This window comes from Gorilla gorilla, chromosome 10 (assembly GCF_029281585.2).
Source record: "Gorilla gorilla gorilla isolate KB3781 chromosome 10, NHGRI_mGorGor1-v2.1_pri, whole genome shotgun sequence".
NCBI classification, from domain to species: Eukaryota; Metazoa; Chordata; class Mammalia; order Primates; family Hominidae; genus Gorilla; species Gorilla gorilla.
The window spans coordinates 50,867,114-50,890,938 of NC_073234.2; the positions used below are offsets into that span (position 1 = coordinate 50,867,114).

Consider the following 23,825-nt stretch of genomic DNA (forward strand, 5'->3'; position numbering starts at 1 on the left):
ATATTTAGCTAGGGTGGGGGGTGTCCATCTGTTGTCCCTGCTACTTGAGAGGATCACGTGAGTCTGGGAGGTTGAAGCTGCTGCAGTGAACCATGATAGTACCACGGCACTCCCTCCTGGGAACAGAGCAAGACCGTGTCTCAAAAAAAAAAAAAGTTTGTAGGCTACATTAAAAAAAAATTAATGAAATCTTGACTCACGCTCAACATGAATGAAAGCTGAGGATGTTAAGTAAAATAAACCAGTCATAGAAAGACAAATACTGTATGATTCTACTTATATGAATTACTAAGAGTAGTCAATTCAGAGACAGAAAGTAGAATAGTGGCTGCTGAAGGATAAGAGAAGGGAGGAACAGGGAATGGTTTAATAGGTATAGAGTTTTAGTCTTGAAAGATCGTAAGTTCTGGAGCTTAGGTGCACAACCATGTAAAGGTACTTAATACTACAAAACTGTACACACTTAAAATGGTTAAGATGGTAAACGCTGTTATGTGTATTTATACTGCTGGCATAGAATTTAGAAAAGAGCCCTAGAAATTAAAACCGATGGATGAAATAAAATTTTCAACAGGTTTAGAAAGTAACATTCAGAAAAACTTGGTAGAAAATATAAATAAGAACATGATCTGGAAGCTAGATCATTTCCTAAGCATGAAATAAAAACAGCAAACTATAAAGAAAACACTAATAGGACCAGATTAAAATTAAGAACTTGTTTCAACCTATAGGCACTAAAGACGGAAAAGAAACCACAGAAGTGAAAGATTATTTCTACTACGTGTAACTGACAAAGGATTAGTGCACAGAGTGTGTAAAAAAAATATATGAGTCTGTTTCTTCAAAACTTGAAACACTGACCAGGCACAGTGGCTCACACCTGTCAACCTAGCACTTTGGGAGGCCGAGGTGGGTGGATCATCTGAGGTCAGGAGTTTGAGAGACCAGCCTGGCCAACAAGGCGAAACCCTGTCTCTATTGAAAATACAAAAATTAGCCGGGCATGGTGGCGTGCGCCTGTATTCACCATTCAGGAGGCTGAGGCACAAGAATCGCTTGAACACTGGCAGTGGAGGTTGCAATAAGCCAAAACCATGCCGCTGCACTCCAGCCTGGGTGACAAAGCGACACTCCATCTCAAAAAACACTCGAAAGACTTTAAAACTTTAAAAGAACACAAGCTGATGTATAAATCCTAGAAAAGTTCTTGCTCACATGAAGATTTATAATGGCAAAATGTCCATTAACAGTACAATGAATAAATATTTTACTTCCTACAATAGAATATCACATAATAGTTCAAAATGAACAACAATCATCTGTATTAACAGTGATCAATCTCAAACCATACAGAATGAAAGAAGTAAAAGAATACATACTGTACAATTCCATTTATAACCTTTCCAAAAACAGGCACCCCGTTTTATCACCTAGCGCAAGGGTTGGTAAACTAAGACCCGCAAGGCCAAATCCAGCCTTCAACTTGTTTTGGTATGGCTTACAAGCTAAGAATGGTTTGTAAATTATAATTATTATTTTTAAATTATTATTTTTTTAGAGATGGGGGTCTTGCTATGTTGACTAGGCTGGTCTCAAACTCTTGGCCTCAAGTGATCCTCCCGAAGTGCTGGGATTACAGGCATGACCCACCATGCCTGGTTTGGTTTTTAAGTTATTAAAGAGTTGTAAAACAAAGAATATGTGACAATACATGGCCCACAAAGCCTAAAATATTTACTATTAGTATCTGGCCCTTCACAGAAGAATTCTGTCAATGCAGAATGAGGCAAGAAAATTGCTATCACAAAGTCAGAATAATGTTTATATCTAAAGGGGAAGAGTGGGGCAGAATGACTGTAAATAGTGGGGAGATACACGTCACTGCTAAGATACTAGGGATGTTTATGGGCCACAATTATGTGTTGGGGTTATAAGGAGACGTACACTTCATGATTATTCTTTAAAAATGCATACATGGCCGGGCACGGTGGCTCACCTGAGGTCAGGAGTTCGAGACCACCCTGGCTAACATGGTGAAACCCCATCTCTACTAAAAACACAAAAATTAGCTGGGCATGGTGGCAAGTGCCTGTAATCCCAGCTACCTGGGAGGCTGAGGCAGGAGAATCACTTGAACCTGGGAGATGGAGGTTGCAGTGAGCCGAGATCGCGCCACTGCACTCCAGCCTGGGCAACAAGAGCAAAACTCCATCTCAAAAAAAGAAAGAAAGAAAGAAAGAAAGAAAGTATATATGTGTGTTGGTGTATCATCTTCTGAAATGTGAGATGCCATTATTTGTTGAACTACACCATTATTTTATGTACCAATAAGGAAAAATAAAAATAAAACCACTGGATAGAGGCAGACCTTAAGATGAGAAGAAAATAAAAATACTGCACTTAAACTAAAATAGCTTCTGATTAAAGATAGTCTTTTTTGAGACAGGTTGCTCTGTGACCCAGGCTGGAGTACAGTGGTGTGATCACAGCTCATCATAGCTCTGATCTCCTGGGCTGAAGCAATCCTCTTGTCTCAGCTTCCCAAGTAGCAAGGACTACAGGCATGCGTCACCATGCCCAGCTTATTTTTTTTTTTTTACTTTATGTACAGACAGGACCTCTCTATGTTGCCCACATTGGTCTCGAACTCCTGGGCTCAAGCAATCCATTCACCTTGGACCCCCACAGTGCTGGGATTACAGGTATGAGCCAATGTGCCTGGCTATTTATTTTTTTTCTTTTTCTGTTTTTTGAGACACAGTCTTGCTCTTGTCGCCCAGGCTGGAGTGCAATGGCACGATCTCAGCTCACTGCAACTTCCATCTCCTGGGTTCAAGCGATTCTTCTGCCTCAGCCTCCCGAGTAGCTGGGACTACAGGTGCGTGCCACCATGCCCAGCTAATTTTTCTATTTTCAGTAGATACGGGGTTTCACCATGTTGGCCAGGTTGGTTTCAAACTCCTGACCTCATGATCCACTCTGCTCAGCCTCCCAAAGTGCGGGGATTACAGGCGTGAGCCACTGTGTCCCGCCTTTACTTTTTTTTTTTTTTTTTTTTTTTTTTGATAGAGTCTCGCTCTGTCACCCAGGCTGGAGTGCAGTGGCGCAATCTCAGGTCACTGCAAGCTCCGCCTCCCAGGTTCACGCCATTCTGCTGCCTCAGCCTCCGGAGAAGCTGGAACTACAGGCACCCGCCACCATGCCTGGCTAATTTTTTGTATTTTTAGTAGAGACGGAGTTTCACCATGTTAGCCAGGATGGTCCCGATCTCCTGACTTCGTGATCTGCCTGCCTCGGCCTCCCAAAGTGCTGGGATTACAGGCGTGAGCCACCGCACCTGGCCTACATTTTTTAAAAAAGAATTTTTAGTCTGATTTTTGAAGGTGATAAAACATGGGAGGAAAAAAGTGTATCTTAGAACTTATGAAATAACTACTACGTGTCACAATATTTTTTTAAAGAAACAAGACAGTGGAATAATACCTTCAAAATTCCAAGGGAAAATGATTTCTGATAGAGAATCCAATACAGAAATAAACTACTGATCAATTTGAGAGCAGAAAAACATTTTCAGAATGCAAGAAATTTATACTTCATGACCATGGAAGATATGAACCACCCTAACATGGAAGAGTGAAACAAGAGTGAGAAAAAAAGGGGGATTGATAAAGAAGAGTAAGGAAAATTGCCAGGGTGATGGTAAAGAGAAGGCCCAGGAACATAGCTATGCAGTAGGACACCGAGAGTGCACACAAAAGGAGAAACAATCATAGTATATTATGTTTGAGTCTCAGCCCTGAAAAATATATGTAATACTGAAATGTGGCTTACAAAGGATGGTGTGTCCTAGCATAACTAGCAACATCTTTTACTTTCTTAGAGATATGAAAATAATGGATGCCTTATAATTGATGATATCTTATATATAATGAAGTACAATATATCAGGAGGATAGGAAAAGTGTGAGTATGTTGGCTTAAGAAAGCTAAATCTTTAGCTTCAGAAAGTGAAGTTAACAGACACTGCTGAAAATGGAAAAGCCAAGAGGTTACAATAAAAAGATGTTAATTAGGCAGGGTGCGGTGGCTCATGCCTGTAATCCCAGCACTTTGGGAGGCTGAGACGGGCAGATCATGATGTCAGGAGATCGAGTCCATCCTGGCTAACACGGTGAAATCCTGTCTCTACTAAAAATACAAAAAAAAAAATTAGCCGGGCGTAGTGGCAGGCGCCTGTAGTCCCAGCTACTCGGGAGGCTGAGGCAAGAGAATGGCGTGAACCCAGGAGGCAGAGCTTGCAGTGAGCAGAGATCGCACCAATGTACTCCAGCCTGGGCTACGAGCGAGACTCCGTCTCAAAAAAAAGAAAAAAAAAGTTAATTAGAAATACAGGGCCGGGTGCAGTGGCTCACGCTTGCAATTCCAGCACTTTGGGAGGCCGAGGTGGGCGGATCGCAAGGTCAGGAGTTTGAGACCAGCCTGGCCAACATGGAGAAACCCTGTCTCTACTAAAAATACAAAAATTAGCTGGGTGTGGTGGCTCATGCCTATAGTCCCAGCTACTCATGAGGCTGAGGCAGGAGAACTGCTTGAACCCGGGAGGTGGAGGTTGCAGTGAGCAGAGATCTACCACTGCATTCCAGTCTAGGTTACAGAGCAAGACTCCATCTCAAAAGAAAAAATAAAATAAAAAAATAAAGAAATACAGGAATAAAAGTTGGGAGAAAAACTAAGGAGCTGAAAGTAGTTACAGGTTTTTCATTAAAAGCCTAGATATACTATAGACATGTACTGTTATAATTAAAAAAAAAAACTGAATTAGAATAAAGGTAGAAAATGAGAAAAACTTGTGAGACATGAGGATTTCTGATATGGAGAGGTCTACACACCAAATAATCATAAGATGAGGTATCTCAGCCTCTAGACATCTACTTTCCATTGTCTGAAAGAATTCATTTCATCACTAGTGAATTATAGGCACATAAATGGAAATGATACCTTCCATTTAGCTTGCATTAGTCAGTTATCAGTTCTAACAGGCTGAATTGACTAACAGGAAGACATGCAAGGCTGGGCATGGTGGCTCATGCCTATAATCCCAGCACTTTGGGAGGCCAAGGTGGGCAGATGGCTTGAGGTCAGGAGTTGGAGACCAGCCTGGCCAATGTGGCGAAACTCTGTCTCTACTAAAAAAAATACAAAAGTTAGCTGGGCATGGTTGTGCATGCCTGTACTCCCAGCTACTTGGGAGGCTGAGGCAGGAGAATCACTTGAACCAAGGAGGTAGAGGTTGCAGTGAGCTAAGATCATGTCTTAAAAAAAAAAAAAAAAAAAAAAAAAAAGACATGCAAAAGCCAAGAAACATTTTATTGCCTTTGTGCAGCTTCATCATGAATCTTTAAAAAAACACTCTAAGTATGCTGAAAACTCCATAAATAAAAACTATGATAGAAATGTACACTAAGTGCAAGTAAAATTTTAAATAACAACACTGCAAATAAAGCCTAAATATGGTCTCATAAGGTAAGACTCAGATGCTGGGTGTTTACCTTTTCTTTGTAGACACCTTTAACAACATCAGACATCCTATTCTCCAAAACGAGTTCACCTGGCATTCTTGATGAACTTCCAGGTAAAGGTGGAAAATTTGAGGCTAATAAGTCAAACTTTGGTGTTGGAGCCTTTGATTCAGCTGTTGAAGGATGAGGTCTCTAAAATGAACAAATAATAAAATAGGTCACATGGCTATCTCATTCCCTAATCCGGTGTCACAGAAGCTGAAAGGTGCAAGAAAAGAAAAAGAACCAAACAAAACCTCTATAATGCACAGAACTGTATCCCTACATAAATTCTTGGTTTGACATCTCACTTGAGCTCTCATCAGTCTTTATCAATTCTACTTTTCTTTAGTCACTTCTCTCACCTGTTTCTTTTGTAAACTTTGCCATACTCCTTAAGACTTCTAACCAGTCTTCACTATTCATTTCATAATTTGCTATGCCTTCTTAACAAAAACACCCACTTTACCTAAATTTGCTATCAACTCTTTTTTTTTTTGAGACAGGGTCTTGGTTTGTCACCAAGGCTGAAATGCAGTGACACAATCATAGCTCACTACAACCTTGACTTCCTGGACTCAAGTAATCCTCCTGCCTTTTTTGCCTCCAGAGTAGCCGTGCGCGCCACCACACCTGGCTAAATTTTTATTTTTTGTTTTTTAGTAGTGACAAGGTTTCACTACGTTGCCCAGGCTGGTCTCAAACTCTTGAGCTTAAGTGATCCTCTCTCCTTGGCCTCCCAAAGTGCTGGGACTACAGGCTTAAGCAAGTGTGCCCGACCATCACCATCTTTCTCCATCTATTTATCTCAAGAGAAAACAATATCCCTCCTCTATATAACATATATGAAAAATCTCACGCTTCCCTCCTGTCTAACACCCTATATATCCTCTGACAAGCCTCTTACCTCTTACTTGTATCTCCTCCACTTTGTCATTACTCCACTAAAATTATTTTAGGTGTCACCAATGCCTTCAACAATGCAAAACCTGACAGACCCTTTTTCCTGACCTCTCATTTCCTGACCTATAGCATTTGGTGTGTTAACCATCCTTTCCTTGGGAACACATTTTTCTCTTAGCTTCTGTGATACCTTTTTTGTTTTTTAGATTTGACAGACATGTGCTCTTTTTCCCCTGACCATTTCTAAAATTTTGATGGTTTCCATTTGGTTATTACTCTTTACTTCTCATATTCTCCTTGAGTGATGTCCACTATCCATGGCTTCAACTACTACCTATATGCAAGCAACTGTTAAAACAACCTGTTTTGCTTTTTGGTGGTGATGGCTGTATATCTCTGTAAATTTACAAAAATATCATTGAATTGTAGGTTTTAAATATTTTCAGCCTAGGCCTTTGCCTACAACGGAGATAACATTTGTCCATTACCCATGTCCATTCAGATTTTGCTTGAATACTTCAAACAGCATGCTGAATAATCTCATTTTTCAACCCAACACTGATGCTTTATTCCCCAAGGTTCCATATTAGACCACTTTCGCCACTCTATGGAGAGTACTCTGCATGAGCTTATCACTCCAATTACTATGTGAAGGCTTACAAATCCAAAATTTTCTTCCCAGCTAAGATCTCCCTCCTGCAAAAGAGCTCCTCTACCATGACCTACCTATTGGAAGTCATGCCTGTTTCTTTTACCCCAATGTTTAGTCCTCCATCATGACATTCACAACATATTGAATAAACCCCAAATCTAATCTCTCTCTCTCTCTCACTCTTTTTTTTTTTAATTTTTTTTGAGACAGAGTCTGGCTCTGTTGCCCAGGCTGGAGTGCAGTGGCATGATCTCAGCTCATTGCAACCTCTGCCTCCTGGGTTCAAGTGATTCTCCTGCCTCAGCCTCCTGAGTAGCTGGGACTACAGGCACCCACCACCATACCCGGCTAATTTTTGTATATTTAGTAGAGATGGGGTTTCACCATGTTGGCCAGGATGGTCTTGAAATCCTACCCTCAGGCAATGCACCCACCAGGGCCTCCCAAAGTGCTGGGATTACAGGCGTGAGACACCACGCCTGGCCTGAGCCACCATGCAGGGCCTAATCTCTTATTCCAAATTGTTGAGGGCCACTTGAGAAGTCATGTGGACTGCTACAATGGAATGCTAAGAAAGAATTGTTGGGCTGAGTGCAGTGGCTCATGCCTATAATCCCAGCACTTTGGGAGGCCGAGGCAGGTGGATCACCTAAGGTCAAGAGTTCAAGACCAGCCTGGCCAACATGATGAAACCCTGTCTCTACTATAATACAAAAATTAGCCAGGCATGGTGGCGAGCGCCTGTAATTCCAGCTACTTGGGAGACTGAGGCAGGAGAATCACTTGAACCCAGGAGGCAGAGGTTGCAGTGAGCCGAGATCACGCCACTGCACTCCAACGTGGACAACAAGAGCGAAACTCTGTCTCAAAAAAAGAATTGTTGGGTCAGGCACTATGGCTCACGCCTGTAATCCCAGCACTTTGGGAGGCCAAGGCAGGTGGCTCACCTGAGGTCAGGAGTTCGAGACCAGCCTGGCCAACATGGTGAAACTCTGTCTCTACTAAAAATACAAAAAATTAGCCAGACGTGGTGGCAGGTGACTGTAGACCCAGCTACTCGGGAGGCTGAGGCAGGAGAACTGCTTGAACCCGGGAGTCAGAGGTTGCAGCGAGCTGAGATTGTGCCATTTGCATTCCAGCCTGGGTAACAAAAGCGAAACTTTGTCTCCCAAAAAAAAAAAAAAAAAAAGGTGCCTGAAGTTTCATGGTTGTGTATAATAAAGTTACAACACTGATTTAAAAGGTTTAGTATACCCTAAAAACAATTCTAAGTTATAATGGAACACATTTTCTTCTTTGAAAATGGGTTTCTTCTCTCCTACTTCTGCCATGTATAAACTGTGTGGTCCCCATTTGCCTTCAGCCATGATTGTAAGTTTCCCAAGGCCTCCCCAGAAGCTGGGCAGATGCCTGCATCATGCTTCCTGTACAGCCTGCAGAACTGTTAGCGAATTAAACCTCTTTTCTTTATGAATTATCCAGTCTCAAGTATTTCTTTACAGCAATGTGAGAACGGCTTAACGAAAATTGGTACTGAGGAGTGGAGCACTGCTATAAAGATAACTGAAAATGTGGAAGCAACACTGGAACTGGGTAACAGGTTGAGGGTGAAGAGTCTGGAAGGCTCAAAAGAAGATAGAGATGACGAACTTCCTAGACTGGCTTTGGAGCCTCTGACTCAATTTCAGAGGATGTATGGCATCCTCTGGAAGAAACTTATACCAGCCTGGTATAAGTCCAGACAGAAACCTGCTCCAGGGGCGCAGATCTCATGGAAAACTTCTACTAGGGCAGTGCAGAGGGGAAATACGGGGCTGGAGCCCTCACATCAAGCCTCCACTAGGGCACTGCATAGTGGCACAAGAGGGCCACTGTCCTCCAGACTCCAGAACAGGCATAGAAAAGCCACAGGCATTCAACATGGGCCCATGAGAGCAGCCTCCAGCGTTGATCCCTGCAAAGCCAAAGGGGTGGAGCTGCCTAAGGCCTTGGGAGCCCAACCCTTGTATCAGTGTACCCTAGGTGTGGGACATGGAGTCAAAGGAGATTATTTTGTTTATTATTTTTGAGACAGAGTCTCACTCTGTTGCTCAGGCTGGAGTGCAGTGGCACAATCTGCACTCCACCTTCTGGGTTCAAGGGATCAGCCTGCCTCAGCCTCCCAAGTAGCTGGGACAACAGGCGTGCACCATGGTGCCTGGCTAATTTTTTTTTTTTTTTTTTTTTTTGTAGAGATGGGGTTTCATCACGTTGCCCGGGCTGGTATCCAACTCCTGAGCTCAAGTGATCCGTACATCTCAGCCTCACAAAGAGCTGACATTACAGACTTGAGTCGCCATGCCTGGCCAAAGGTGAGTATTTTGGAGCTTTGAAGATGTCCTGACCGTTCTGCTTGGTTTTGCACTTGCACGGCGCCTGTAGCCTCAAGTTATCCACTGACTAAGCCTCCCAAAGAGCTGAGATGACAGGCACGAGCCACAGTGCCTGGCCCGCAAGACCCCGACTCGAGAGGAGGATCACTTAAGTCTGGGATGTCAAGGCTGCAATGAGCCATGATTGTACCACTGCACTTCAGCCTGGGTGACATAGCAAGACCCGTTCCTCCTCTGCCTCTCCCTAGAAGTCCTTAATCTTGTTCCAAGCACAGTGGCTCAGGCCTGTAATTCCAGTGCCCTGGGAAACAGTAATATCCCGTGTCTTGGAAAAGAAAGAAGAAAGAAAAGGTAAGGAAAGTTAGAAAGACTTCGTGTTTTTATTTAGAAACCATGTGAATACATTAGATCTTCAAATAGTTTTTTTAAGCAAGCAACACAAGTGAAGCTCCTTACTACATGTGTGCTAGAGGGTGGGTATATGGGTGGTGGTGGTAACAATTTCAGGGTTAAATTTAGGCTCTATTTACCTTTGCTGAAGACTACAATCAATAAAACAAAAACTCAGAAAGGAAAGACCAAAAGTCAATGCCATAGTAAATCACAGAAGAGAAAAAAGTCTGAATAAAAGTTTTAAAAAACTTACTGAGATCCTGTCATCTTCTCGTCGTCTTCGACCTCTGAAGAGAGTTCTCCTTTTAATAAGAAAAAGATGGGGGTGGGGGGGGGTGGAGGGACAAGTCATAAGTTTCTTCAGATATATACATTCTATCAAAGCCGTACACATTTTTTTTTTTTTTGAGATGGAGTCTCGCTCTGTCGCCAGGCTGGAGTGCAGTGGCGCGATCTCGGCTCACTACGAACTGCCTCCCGGGTTCAAGCAATTCTCCTGCCTCAGCCTGCTGAGTAGCTGGAATTACAGGCGCGTGTTGCCACACCCAGCTAATTTTGGTTATTTGTAGTACAGACAGGGTTTCACCATGTTGGCCAGGATGGTCTCGATCTCCTGACCTCATGATCTGCCTGCCCCACCTCCCAAAGTGCTGGGATTACAGGCTTGAGCCACCATGCCCGGCCAGCTGTATACATTTCAATTTAAACATCTTTCTACATTTGGGGCTAGTTTTCTCTATTACTAAAAGATAATATATTATTCTGAGGGATCTTGAGCCAATTTACTAAAAACTTTACCTACTACCACACTATAAAGTAAGATGAGCCCATTTGTTAGTAGCCATCCCTTCAAACCAGAACCATACTATTGTTTAATTAGGCAAGTTGGCAATATATAACCTCATCCCTATAGTTTATTTATATTTTGAGACAGAGTCGCGCTCTGTCACCCAGGCTGGAATGCAGTGGTGCAACCTTGGCTCACTGCAACCTCTGCCTCCTGGGTTCAAGTGATTCTCCTACCTCAGGCTCCCAAGTAGCTGGGATTACGGGCGCCTGCCACCATGCCCAGCTAATTTTTGTATTTTTTCATAGAGACAGGGTTTCACCATGTTGGCCAGGCTGGTCTTGAACTCCTGACCTGAGATGATCCTCCCACCACGGCCTCCCAAAGTGTTGGGATTACAGGTGTGAGCCACCGCACCCAGCCACTTCTATAGTTTAAAAGCTGGAAGAAATTAAAACCATAAGGCAAATGGATATGTTAGTTTTCTAAGCTATTCTTTCTTATATGAGCTATAAGGAACTTCAGAATAACTTTATAAACCTCTGATTCAGAGCTATATTCTGTATGGGCACTCTATTTCTTAATAATTATAAAAAGCAACCAACTCATGTTCTGAAAATAACGTATTTATTTAATATAACCATATACCAATAATTAAATGCTCATTTAATTATTATGAAGATCACGTTCTTCAATTATTCAGGATGATCACATTATTATCAAAGGTTTTCAGGTACTTTATTTTCTTACCTGCCCCTACCATAGTCCCCATTCTGTTCCATCTGCAAAGTGGAAGTCTCCTTTTGAAGGTAAGTTTGCTCCTGATGCCCAGTTACTGTGGGGTTATGCCGTTCAGTTGGAAAGTTTCTTGAACTAGATCTGTTCAACTGTCCATCCCCCAAGGATGCAGAGCCCTCTGTTGAGTGTTCTGAACCACCAGATGACCTAAACTGAGGCTTCACACTATAGGAAATACAAAACGATATACACAAAGCAGTAAATCGAGACAGAAAAACATCTTTCCTTAGGTAAAAAATTGGCTCCTGTTGTACTGTGGTTTTCAAAAAATTAACTTAAACACAAAAGAATAATGTTGTAAACATGTTGCCCCTTTTACATTCCAGACGTTATTTTAAAAAGTGACGTAAACTTTTTTTTTTTTTTTTTTGAGATGGAGTCTTGCTCTGTTGCCCAGGCTGGAGCGCAGTGGCACATCTCGGCTCACTGCAAGCTCTGCCTTCCGGGTTCACGCCATTCTCCTGCCTCAGCCTCCCAAGTAGCTGGGACTACAGGCGCCAGCCACCACGTCCAGATAATTTTTTGTATTTTGTTTAGTAGAGACGGGGTTTCACCGTGTTAGCCGGGATGGTCTCGATCTCCTGACCTTGTGATATGCCTGCCTCGGCCTCCCAAAGTGCTGGGATTACAGGTGTGAGCCACCGTGCCAGGCCAAAGTGAAGTAAATTTTACATTAAAAAATGTTGTGGGCTGGACACAGTGGCTCACGCCTGTAATCTCAGCACTTTGGGAGGCTGAGGCAGGAGGACTGTTTGAGATCTGGGGTTCGACACCAGTTGGGGCAACACAGCAAGACCCCATCACTGCAAAAAAAATTAAAATGTGCAGTGGTATGCACCTATAATATGCCCAACTACTTGGAAGGCTGAGGCAGAAGACTGCTTGGGCCCAGGAGTTTGAGGCTGCAACGAGCTATGATTGCACAACTGAATTCATGCACAGGCATCAGAGAAAACCCTATCTCTAAGACTACAGGCATATGCCACCACACCCGGCTAATTTTGTATTTTCAGTAGAGACAGGGTTTTGCCATGTTGGCCAGGCTGGTCTTGAACTCTTGACCTCGTGAACCGCCCACCTTGGCCTCCCAAAGTGTCGGGATTACAGGCATGAGCCATCACACCCGGCCTATAACACCCTTTTTTTTTTTTTTTTTCGAGACGGAGTCTTGCTCTGTCGCCAGGCTGGAGTGCAATGGCGCGATCTCAGGTCACTGCAACCTCCGCCTCCCGGATTCAAGAGATTCTCCTGCCTCAGCCTCCCAAGTAGCTGGGACTATAGGCACGTGCCACCACACCTAGATAATTTTTGAATTTTTAGTAGAGATGGGGTTTCCCCATGTTGGCCACAATGGTCTCGATCTCCTGACCTGGTGATCTGCTCACCTCGGCCTCCAAGAGTGCTGGGATTACAGGTGTGAGCCACCAGGCCCAGCTATGCATTCTTAATGGAAGCAAAACCACGCTAATGGGAGTAAAAATGGGGGCGAAGGAAGGGCAAAAAGTAATCATTTTATGTATAAAGCACAGATACATACATTACATACATACAGACATACAATAATCTGTAGTATTAAATTTTCGCAGGCGGAAACTAGGAGGAAAATGCCTAAAAAGGCTGTTTAGGGGAGTAATAATGAAGAGAGTAAGAAATACTGGAATATAATTAAAATCCTAGCCTCAGCCGGGCATGGTGGCTCACACCTGTAATCCCAGAACTTTGGGAAGTGGAGACGGGCAGATCCCTGAGGTCAGGAGTTCTAGACCAGCCTGGCTAACATGGTGAATCCCCATCTCTACTAAAAATACAAAAATTAGCCTGGCATGGTGGCACACACCTGTAATCCCAGCTATTCAGGAGGCTGAGGCAGGAGAATCTCTTGAACCCAGGAGGTGGAGTTTGCAGGGAGCCAAGATCACACCATTGCACTCCAGCCTGGGCAACAAAAGCAAAACTCCGTCTCAAAAAACAAAACAAACAAACAAAACCTAGCATCTTACTAAACATCCATCACCAAATGAGATTTATTAAAAGATCCATATGTAGGACAGCAAACTAGGAAAATACCAATGCACCCAATAGCACGGCATGACTGTATGAATTAAGGTATGCAATGTGGTTAAACCAACCAATCTGCTTTTAACAAAGGGAGTTTTTATCTTGGATGATGGGTATAAGCACCCAACTTCCTAAAAGCTTACAACAGATGAAGCTAAGGTCGACTAATATAAAAAGAATGTAGTTTAATCAGTAGCAAAAACACCTAAAATCTCAAGCAACTGAGGATCTTGGATCTACAGATTAAGAAGAGTGAGATTTATGTTTGGCCCATTATTTGCAGTTTATATATCTCAGTTCTTGTAATCTATTTTCATAGTTATAAACCAACAATATAAATCACATGTTGCCAATTCCTGACTCTAGGAATAGGGATTTAAAACCTCTTGAATAATTATAACCCCACCAATTAAACGTAAATTCCCACAGCATCTCTAGTTGTCCTGTTTTATTCTTTGCGGACCATAAAAAATTACCATTATTAAAACTTAAAGTAGCTGGGTGTGGTGGCTCACACCTGTAATCCCAGCACTTTGGGAGGCCAAGGCGGGTGGATCACGAGGTCAAGAGATCGAGACCACCCTGGCCAACGTGGTGAAACCCTCTGTCTCTTAACTAAAAATACAAAAACAAACAAAAAACAAAAACAAACAAACAAAAACAAAGATAAAATTATCAGGCTGGGCGCAGTGGGCTCAGTGGCTCGTATCTGTAACCCCGGCACTTTAAGAGGCTGAGGTGGGAGGATCATTGGAGCCCAGGAGTTTGAGACCAGCCCGCACAACATGGCAAAACCCTGTCTCTACAAAAAAAAAATACAAAAACTTAGCTAGGCATGGTGGTATGCGCCTGTAGTCCCAGCTACTAGGAAGGCTGAGGTGGAGAATTGATTGGGCCTGGGAGGTCAAAACTACAGTGAGCCATGATCATGTTACTGCACTACAGCCTGGGTGACAGGGCAAAACACTGTCTTAAAAAAAAAAAAAAAGTTGGGTCGAGTTTCACATAAAGTGACACTTTGCCATAGAATTACTTTATATTACAAACTAGATTTCTTAAATAGCAATGAAAATAGTATGTCACTTAACAAAACGTAATTTTTTTTTTTTTTTTTGAGAAAGGTCTGGCTGTGTCATCCAGGCTGGAGCGAGGTGGTGCGATCTCAGCTCATTACAACCTCTGCCTCCTGGGCTCAAGCTATCCTCCTACCTCAGTCTCCCAAGTAGCAGGGACTACAGGTGCACACCAGTATGCCTGGCTAATTTTTATATTGTCAGTAGAGATGGGGTTTCACTCTGTTGCCTAGGTTGGTCTCCAACTCATGAGATCAAGTGATCTGCCTGCCTTGGCTTCTCAATGTGTGGGGAATATAGGCATGAGCCACCCCACTGGCTATAAAAAGTAATTTTAAAAATACTTAGGCCAGATGCGGTGGCTCACACCTATAATGCCAGCACTCTGGGAGGCCAAGGAGGGTAGATCACCTGAGGTCAGGAGTTCGAGACCAGCCTGGCCAACATGGTGAAACCCAGTTTCTACTAAAATACAAAAAATTAGCTGGGCGTGGTGGCATGCGTCTGTAATCTCAGCTAATTGGAAGGCTAAGGCAGGAGTATCGCTTGAACCCGGGAGACGGAGGTTGCAGTGAGCCGAGATCCCGCCATTGCACTCCAGCCTGGACAAGAGCAAAACTCCGTCTTAAAAAAAAAAAAAAAAAAAAAAAAAAGGCCGGGTATGGTGGCTCATGCCTGTAATCCCAGGACTTTGGGAGGCCAAGCTGGGTGGACCACGAGGTCAAGAGATTGAGACCATCCTGGCCAACATGATGAAACCCCGTCTCTACTAAAAATACAACAATTAGCTAGCACATGCCTGTAGTCCCAGCTACTCAGAAGGCTGAGGCCAGAGAATTGCTTGAACTCGGGAAGCAGAGGTTGCAGTAAGCAGAGACTGCACCACTACACTACAGCCCGGTGACAGAGCGAGACTCCGTCTCAAAAAAAAAAAATTTATATTACCTGTTACATCTTGAAAATGAACTGATATGATAGATACGGTATTTGCATATGTTTAGAAAATGTCCTTCATCCAACTTTCACACTACATTTCAATATGCTTAAGGGACAACTTACTACATTTATACAGCCCTCAGATCTCATAATCTTACCCTTCACTGAGAGGGACTTAACAATCTCGATCCAGGCAAAAGAGAGAAAGAATGAAGAGAGAAAGAATGAAGAAAGAAAGAAGTGATAAAAGAAAAGAGAAGTAAAGTGAAAGAAAGATAGTATGAAGGGTAGAAAAATGCCTGGATTTCTGAAAGTTAGTCCTATTCTCTCTAAGTAGGAATAGTGATCATCACTGGGCTGTCACAGGTTAATATAAAAATTGCAAAAGGCTCTCTAAAAAAGACTTTGTCCTTAGCTGTTAACATTAATAATAATAATAAATGCCTGGCAGTAGTCACTTTCTAGAAGCAAGAAGGAAACAAGGATTTGGGTTGCTGGTCCAGAAGGTCTTTATTTGCATTTTTAGAAAAAGTATTCACTTATTATTTCTGTAATTAAAAATTACCAACCTGTATTGGTCAAATATATGGAAAAGAACTGTACACAAGTGGTTTTAAGTAACACGCAAAAATGTACTAAACACACCATGTATTTTCAAAACCACAGGTATACTTCCTTATAAGTAAAGATAACTTGACTGTCATTCCTGGCTGTCACCAAAAAGATGCAACAGATAAAAGGTAACAATAAAGAAATAACCATGGAGCCAAGTAAAGTATTTCAGAGTCAAGCAACTGCAAATATCAGTACCTTTATTTTTTGGAGGGGGGAGCGGGGAGGGGTGAGAGGGCGTGGCTGCACGGGATAACAGAGTCTCACCGTCACCCAGGCTGGAGTGCAGTGGTATGATCCCGGCTCACTGCAACCTGTGCTTCTCAGGCTCAAGCAATTCTCGTTCCTCAGCCTCCTGAGTAGTTGGGACTTCAGGCATGCACTACACCACCACGCCCAGCTAATTTTTGTATTTTTGGTAGAGATGGTGTTTCGTCATATTGCCCAGGCTGCTCTTGAACTCCTGAGCTCAGATGATCCACCCACCTCGGCCTGTGTTTATGCTTAGTAGTAAAATTTTTCTAACACTTGAAAATGATCTTCAATTGCTTTAACCAATTGTGTCTGTCAAGAATAGTCCAAAAACTCTGACTATTAAAGAGTAGTACACAATGTTTCCAGTGAGAAGAATATTTTTTCATTCTGTTGGGGCTCATTTCTCCAGTAAAACAAGTTTCAGAAAAACCCATCAAAAAAGGACTAAGTTCCTAGAAGTCATCTTGGAAAAACATACTCCAGATGGTCTCCTTTCCAAAAGAAATAATTAGAAGAATCGAATCTGGCAAAAGACTGTCACTGAAAATAAACCATTAGGAAAAACCCTCAAAAACCAAGAGTCTCACAAAACAGCAAACGAGAAATAATAAATGTGAAACTATTAAATAAATCGAAATGACTATATGTCAGTCCTTTATTCTTTGGTTACTCATACTGTGTTAAAAGCCATAGTATCACGCCTGTAATCCTAGCAATTTGGGAGGCCAAGGTGGGAGGACTGCTTTGAGCCCAGGAGTTCAAGACCAGTCCCAGGCAACATAAGCAGACCCCGTCTCTACCCCCACAACAACAACAACAACAAGCCATAACATACACCAAATATTGAGATTATCTGTTGATGTCTACATAAAGAAAAATACCTCAGACATACATCTCAATCTTTGTTATGATAGCATATAGTTTCTGTGATTCTTAATAATTTATCCTGAACATAGTGCTTTAAGTGCGGGCTTTGGAGTTGAACTGCCTAGGTTCAAATCTTAGCTCTACCAATTACTAGCTGTGTGTTCTCAGACATGATATTTTATATCTCAATTTCCTTATCTGTAAAGTAGACATAAGTGCACCTATAAAGGGTTCTGAAAAAAGTAACTGATAAAATATGTAAAGCCCTTAGGAACAGAGTTTGTGATATTAAATGTGCAATAAATGTTAGCTACTGTCTGTTGTGCACTGTAGTTCTTGGGTGTCATTTCAAAAATCCTTTAAAAACCTAAATAACATACATCCCAACATTTATTACACAATTCAGTTAACGACATTTATATCTTCAAAGAATTCATTCTCTAAAATGCTACCCATTTAACATACTAAATGGAAATTAGTCACCAGATTTGTCAGAGACTGCTGTCATGAAATATTTTTTCTATTCTCTTTTATTATTTAAAAAAATCTGAATCCCAAGTCTGTTACATGCATTACCAACTCAAAGGTCAAAGTGTTTTTACGAATTCTAGATTAAACTGTTCATACACATTTGGTAAAAACAAAACAAACAAAAAATCCACCAAACCTTATTACTGAGCCTGACAACAAACATTGCTATTAATGCCTTAAGATCCATTAGGAATTGTTTAAAATACATTACAGCTATGGTTTTTATCTTACCGATTTTTTTGGAATGGTCGACCCATATTCATAGCAGCAGCATTTGTTTTATAAGATCCTGGCGAATTAAAGCCATTCACAAAACTACCATTGGGAAAGGGAGCCTAGAAAAAAATGTATGTTTAAACAATATTAATGGCAAAGGTAAAATCTGGTGTGAGGGTCACAAGAACCTTAATGAGCTTATGAATTTATCTTTTACAAGCCAAAAATATCTTAAAATATTTTACTGATTCATTTCTGCAATATTCACTTCAAGTACCACTGGATTTATGAACAATAATTCATAACTTAGTAAAGAATGTCTGGTCTGACATTTCGCAACACTAAAATGCATTTAAAATCACGCAAAACTTATCCAGTCTCTTCTTTCAATTCACTCAGCAAATTTTATGGAATAAAATTATGCGCTCTAATAGCTCACCTCTTAGTCATATGCATTTATTTGGTATGGAGAATTAGATATCCACATCACTGTTTAAAAGCCAAAAAGTGGCCGGGCATAGTGGCTTGTAATCCTAGCATTTTGGGAGGCTGAGGCGGGTGGACTGCCTGAGCACAGGAGTTCGAGACCAGCCTGGGCAACATGGCAAAATTCCATCTCTACAAAAAATACAATAAAATAAAATAAAAGCCAAAAAGTCATCAATGTCAACATAAATGAGCTCCCACTCCAACTGATTTCTTCAAATTTCAGCTCAAATTAAAAATATTATTATATTTTATTGTAAGGATCTCACTTACCAGTGGTGTTTCAAAGTAAGGTGTAGGATTTGGAGACCAAGACTGAGGCACAATACTATAGACCGAGTACTGTTGGTGAGGATTATATACAGGCTGCATAAAGACTGGGGAGGCATACTGTGCTTGAGTTTGAATGGGGTGACTATAGATACTAGAATCCATTAATCGATAACCATTCTTAGCAAAAAATGTATTGATGGCTTTTATCCTTGCCTAGAAGAGGAACACATTATAGCAACAAAGAATTAAGTGTATATTTTTAAAAATACATTTAATTTACATTTTAACATATATTTTACATGACTATACTATTTCTGCCTACAGTAGAATCAGCAGAGCAAAAGAAAAGAAAATGACAGCTTTAATTAATTAATAATAAAAACGTTTTCATGGTATAAAAACCATAGTAAACAAGGTAAAACCCACCCCGCCACACACAAACACACGTCCAAATAACCAGGTGTGCTGGCTCACACCTGTAACCTGAGCACTTTCAGAGGTCAAGGGGGTAGGACCGCATGAGCCCAGGAGTTCGAGGCCACCCTGGGTACCACAGTGAGACCCATCCCTTACAAGGAAAAAAAAAAAAAAAAAAAAAAAAAGCTGGGCATGGTGGCGTGCAACCTGTAGTCCTAGCTGCTTGGGAGGCAGAGTGGGGAGGACTGCTTGAGCCAAGGAGCTGGAGGCTGCTATGAGCTATGATCGCACCACCACACTCCAGCCTGGGCAACAGAGCGAGACCCTGTCTCTAAACAACAACAAGCAGAGTAAAAACCTCCCAAAAAACTAGGTCAAAATAGTAAATTGTAGCTCATCACAGGCAAGGGTACTAGTATCTCTAACACACGAATTGTAAAAACAGACATGAAAAGGCCCAACAATGCTATGAACAGCGTTCACAGAACAAAAAAAGGCAAACGTCTCTTAAACATATGAAACAGATGCTAAACCCACTCATAAAAGAAATGCAGGCATATGTAAAAATGCTCAAAATCACTAATCATCAAAGAAATGTAAGTTGAAATCACAAGATAGCATCTCACATCTATTAAAATGGGTGTAACAAAAAAAAAACAACAGGAAGTGTTAGAGAAGATATGGAGAAAAGGGAACTTTTGTACACTGTTGCTGGGAAGGTAAATTAGTATAGCCATTACGGAAACTAGTATGGAGATTCCTCAAAAAGTTAAAAATAGGCCAGGCTCAGTGGCTCATGCCTGTAATCCCAGCACTTTGAGAGGTCGAGGCGGGCAAAGCACTTGAGGTCGTGAATTCCAGACCAGCCTGGCCAAAATGGTGAAACCCCGTCTCTACCAAAAACACAAAAATCAGCTGGGCATGGTGGCACACACCTGTAATCCCAGCTACTTGGAAGGCTGAGATTGCAGTGAGCTGAAATTGTGCCACTGCACTCCAGCCTGGGCAAGAGCAAGACTCTGGGTCAAAAAAAAGTTAAAAATAGAAGTACCGTATGATCCAACAACCCTATGTATATCCAAAGGAAATGAAATTAGTATGCTGAAGGGTATCTGCACTACTGTCTGTGTTGCAGCATTACTTATAGTGGCTAACATATGGAAACAACCCAGTGTCCACAGCAAATGAATCGATGGAGAAAACGTGGTGTACACACACACTGGAATACCATTCAGTTATTTATTTATTTATTTTTTTTGAGACAGAGTTTTGCTCTGTCGCCCAGGCTGGAGTGCAGTGGTGCAATCTTGGCTCACTGCAACCTCCGCCACCTAGTTCAAATGATTTTCCTGCCTCAGCCTCCTGAGTAGCTGGGATTACAGGCACCCACCACCACACCCGGCTGATTTTTGTATTTTTTTTAAGAGACAGAGTCTCACTCTGTGGCCCAGACTGAAGTGCAATGACACGATCTCGGCTCACTACAACCTCCACCTCCTAGGTTCTAGCAATTATCCTGCCTCAGCCTCCAGAGTAGCTGGGATTACAGGTGCATACAGCCATACTCAGCAAATTTTTTTGTATTGTTAGTAGAGACGGGGTTTCACCCTGTTGCCCAGGCTGGTCTGGAACTCCTGAGCTCAGGCAATCCACCCGCCTAGGCCTCCCAAAGTGCTAGGATTACAGGCGTGAGCCACCGCGCCTGGCCTTGATTTTCGTATTTTTACTAGAGATGGGGTTTCACCATGTTGGCCAGGCTGGTCTTGAACTCCTGACCTCAGGTGATCCGCCTGCCTTGGCCTCCCTTGGCCTCCCAAAGTGCTGAGATTACAGGCATGAGCCACCATGCCCAGACCCATTCAGTCTTAAAGAAGGAAATCCTGTCATTTGTGACAACCTGAATGAACCTGGAAGACATTATGCTAAGTGAAATAGGGCAGGCACATAAAGACAAACACTGCATGATCTCACTTGTATTTGAAATCTAACAAGGTGGAACTCATAGAGACAGTATAATGGTGGTTACCATAAGCTAGGGATAGGAGGACGCAGGGACTGGGGAAATGTTTCATAGGGTATAAAGTTTGTGTTAGAAGAAATAAGTTCTGAAGAGCAGGGTGATGATAGTTAATAATAATGTATTATGTAATTCAAAATTGCTGACTTTAAATGTTTGCAATACCAAAAAAGCATGTATACAATTTTATTTGCCAATTATGGAATAACTTAATAAAGCTGTGGGAAAAAAATATACCCACGTGACTATTCACTAATACTAATTGTAAAAGGTGAGGAAACCTATGGGCCCCAGAAGCAACCCAACAGTCCATCACCAGTTGAATACAACGTGTACATCCAAACAACTGAGTATCATAAACGTAAAAAAGAAATGAAAAAATGCTCTAAACACCATTATGAAGTGACTTCCAGAATACACTATTAAGTCAAAAAAAAAAAAAAAATTAACAGGAGACAAGGCAGCCAGGCACAATGGCTCACGCCTGTAATCCTAGCACTTTGGGAGGCCAAGATGGGTGGATCACCTGAGGTCAGGAGTCAAGACCAACCTGGCCAACACAGTGAAATCCCATCTCTACTAAAAAAATACAAAAAATTAGCCAGGCATGGTGGTGCACACCTGTAATCCCAGCTACTCGGGAGGTTGAAGCAGGAGAATTGCTTGAACCCAGGAGGCGGATTTTTTTCCGAGATTTTCATATGGGAAAAAGGAGAAACAGACATGAGGCAGAAGAAAGGAAAACCATACAGCCTAAATTTAAATTGTAAGCATCAGTACAAACCTATATTTTTGTCTTAAAACATAAAAACTAAACAGCTCTGTCTAAAAAAGCTTAGAAACAATGACAAAACCAGTAGACACAAATACTACTTGTGTCTAGGCAGTGGTCCACAAAATACCATTTCCCCATAAAGTAGCCTAAGGATTTAAAAGAACTGGTTGACTCCAGTCCTTTGGCATGAAATGTGTAAGAGCCTGGAACATCTTGACAAACTGCACAGCAAGGTAACCAGTAAAGATTGCTACGGCTGGCCAGGCGGGGTGGCTCACGCCTGTAATCCCAGCACTTTGGGAGGCTGAGGCGGGCAGATCACGAGGTCAGATCAAGACCATCCTGGCCAACATGGTGAAACCATGTCTCTACTAAAAACACAAAAAATTAGCTGGGCGTGGTGGTGCACACCTGTAGTCCCAGCTACTTGGGAGGCTGAGGCAGCGGAATCGCTTGAACCCAGGAGGCGGAAGTTGCAGTGAGCTGAGATCATGCCACTGCACTCCAGTCTGGCAACAGAGCAAAACTCCATCTCAAAAAAAAAAAAAAAAAAATTGCTATGGCTGTATAACAAAAGGTCTCAGGAGTCAATTCAAAGAGGCCAAAATCAACACGAACAGTAAATACTCCAAATATGTTTAAATATTCAAAACCAAAAACAGATAAAAATTGGCTAAAAAATCAACACTTTTAAAAACTGGTAATAAAAGCCAGAGTCAAGCATGTAACATGGATTTCACATAGAACCTGTAACTCAGGGTAATGAAGATGAGTAAGAGTTTCTAATAAATGAAAAATAGAGAGAGAAATACCACAATTTTAGCAATCTCTAATGAATTAACAGACCAATGAGCATAGCAGCTAGCTTTTGTATCCTCCCTATTGCCCCAAAAATCAAACCCTTGCTACCAAGGTAGCAAGGCATCATGCCTCTTGCTACCAAAATGCATGAAATATGGGAGACAGATCAGTATCTAGCTACTTTCCATGATAGCCATGTCTTTAAAAAACAGAAAAAGAAAAAAAGATCTAGCTACCAATTTGCATGAAAAACAGGAGAGAAGGGACAGAGAATCATGTTAAACTGCACTCAAGAATAAAGGTAGCAAAATCTATATTCCAAGAAACGCTGCAAGACATAACGATTATCTTACCCATAAACTTCCAAAAGAAAAAAATACAAAGTTATAGGAAAAAACTACAGATTTTTATTTTTTATTTTACTTTCTTTTTGGACACAGTCTTGCTCTGCCGCCAATGTTGGGGGTGCAGTGGTGTGATCTTGGCTCACTGCAACCTCCTCCTCCAAGGATCAAATGATTCTCGGGCCTCAGCCTCCCGAGTAGCTGGGACTACAGGCATAAGCCACAAAGCCTGGCTAAATATTTTTGTATTTTTAGTAGAGACAGGGTTTCACCATGTTGGCCATGCTGGTCTGGAACTCCTGGCCTCATGTGATCTGCCTGCCAAAGTGCTGGAATTATAGGAATGAGCCACAGTGTCCAGACCAGATTTTTAAAGAGGAAAAACAAGAAAGAAGGGGAATCAGGAAAATATGAAAAGTGACTAGGTACTTGATAATGTTCAAGACATTGTTCATTTTTAAAAGTCTAATGATGGTATTGTCGTCATGTATTAAGAAAGAATCCCGGCTGGGTGCAGTGGCTCACGCCTGCAATCCCAGAACTTTGTGAGGCCAAGGCAGGCAGATCAACTGAGGTCAGGAGTTTGAGACCAGCCTGGCCAACATGGTGAAACCCTGTCTCTACTAAAAATACAAAAATTAGCCAGGCGTGGTGGTGGGTGCCTGTAATCCCAGCTACTCAGGAGGCTGAAGCAGGAAAATT

At 41.9% G+C, this 23,825-nt stretch overlaps 1 protein-coding gene across 26 annotated transcripts in view; it reads right to left on the reverse strand.

Moving 5' to 3' along the window:
- LARP4 (La ribonucleoprotein 4) overlaps positions 1–23,825 on the reverse strand; it is a 79,116-nt gene that overhangs the window by 7,323 nt on the left and 47,968 nt on the right. For 13 of the 26 annotated variants that reach the window (XM_031000749.2, XM_031000750.2, XM_055357233.2 and 10 more), the window contains 5 exons: positions 18,770–18,982; positions 18,026–18,129; positions 11,415–11,627; positions 10,131–10,179; positions 5,549–5,710 (listed from right to left, as the gene is read on the reverse strand). In XM_031000749.2, the coding sequence (XP_030856609.2) occupies positions 5,549–5,710; positions 10,131–10,179; positions 11,415–11,627; positions 18,026–18,129; positions 18,770–18,982 (741 nt within the window). The remainder of the gene's footprint in view (positions 1–5,548; positions 5,711–10,130; positions 10,180–11,414; positions 11,628–18,025; positions 18,130–18,769; positions 18,983–23,825) is intronic. The other 13 variants (XM_031000757.2, XM_055357240.1, XM_031000758.3 and 10 more) reach the window with 3 other exon arrangements.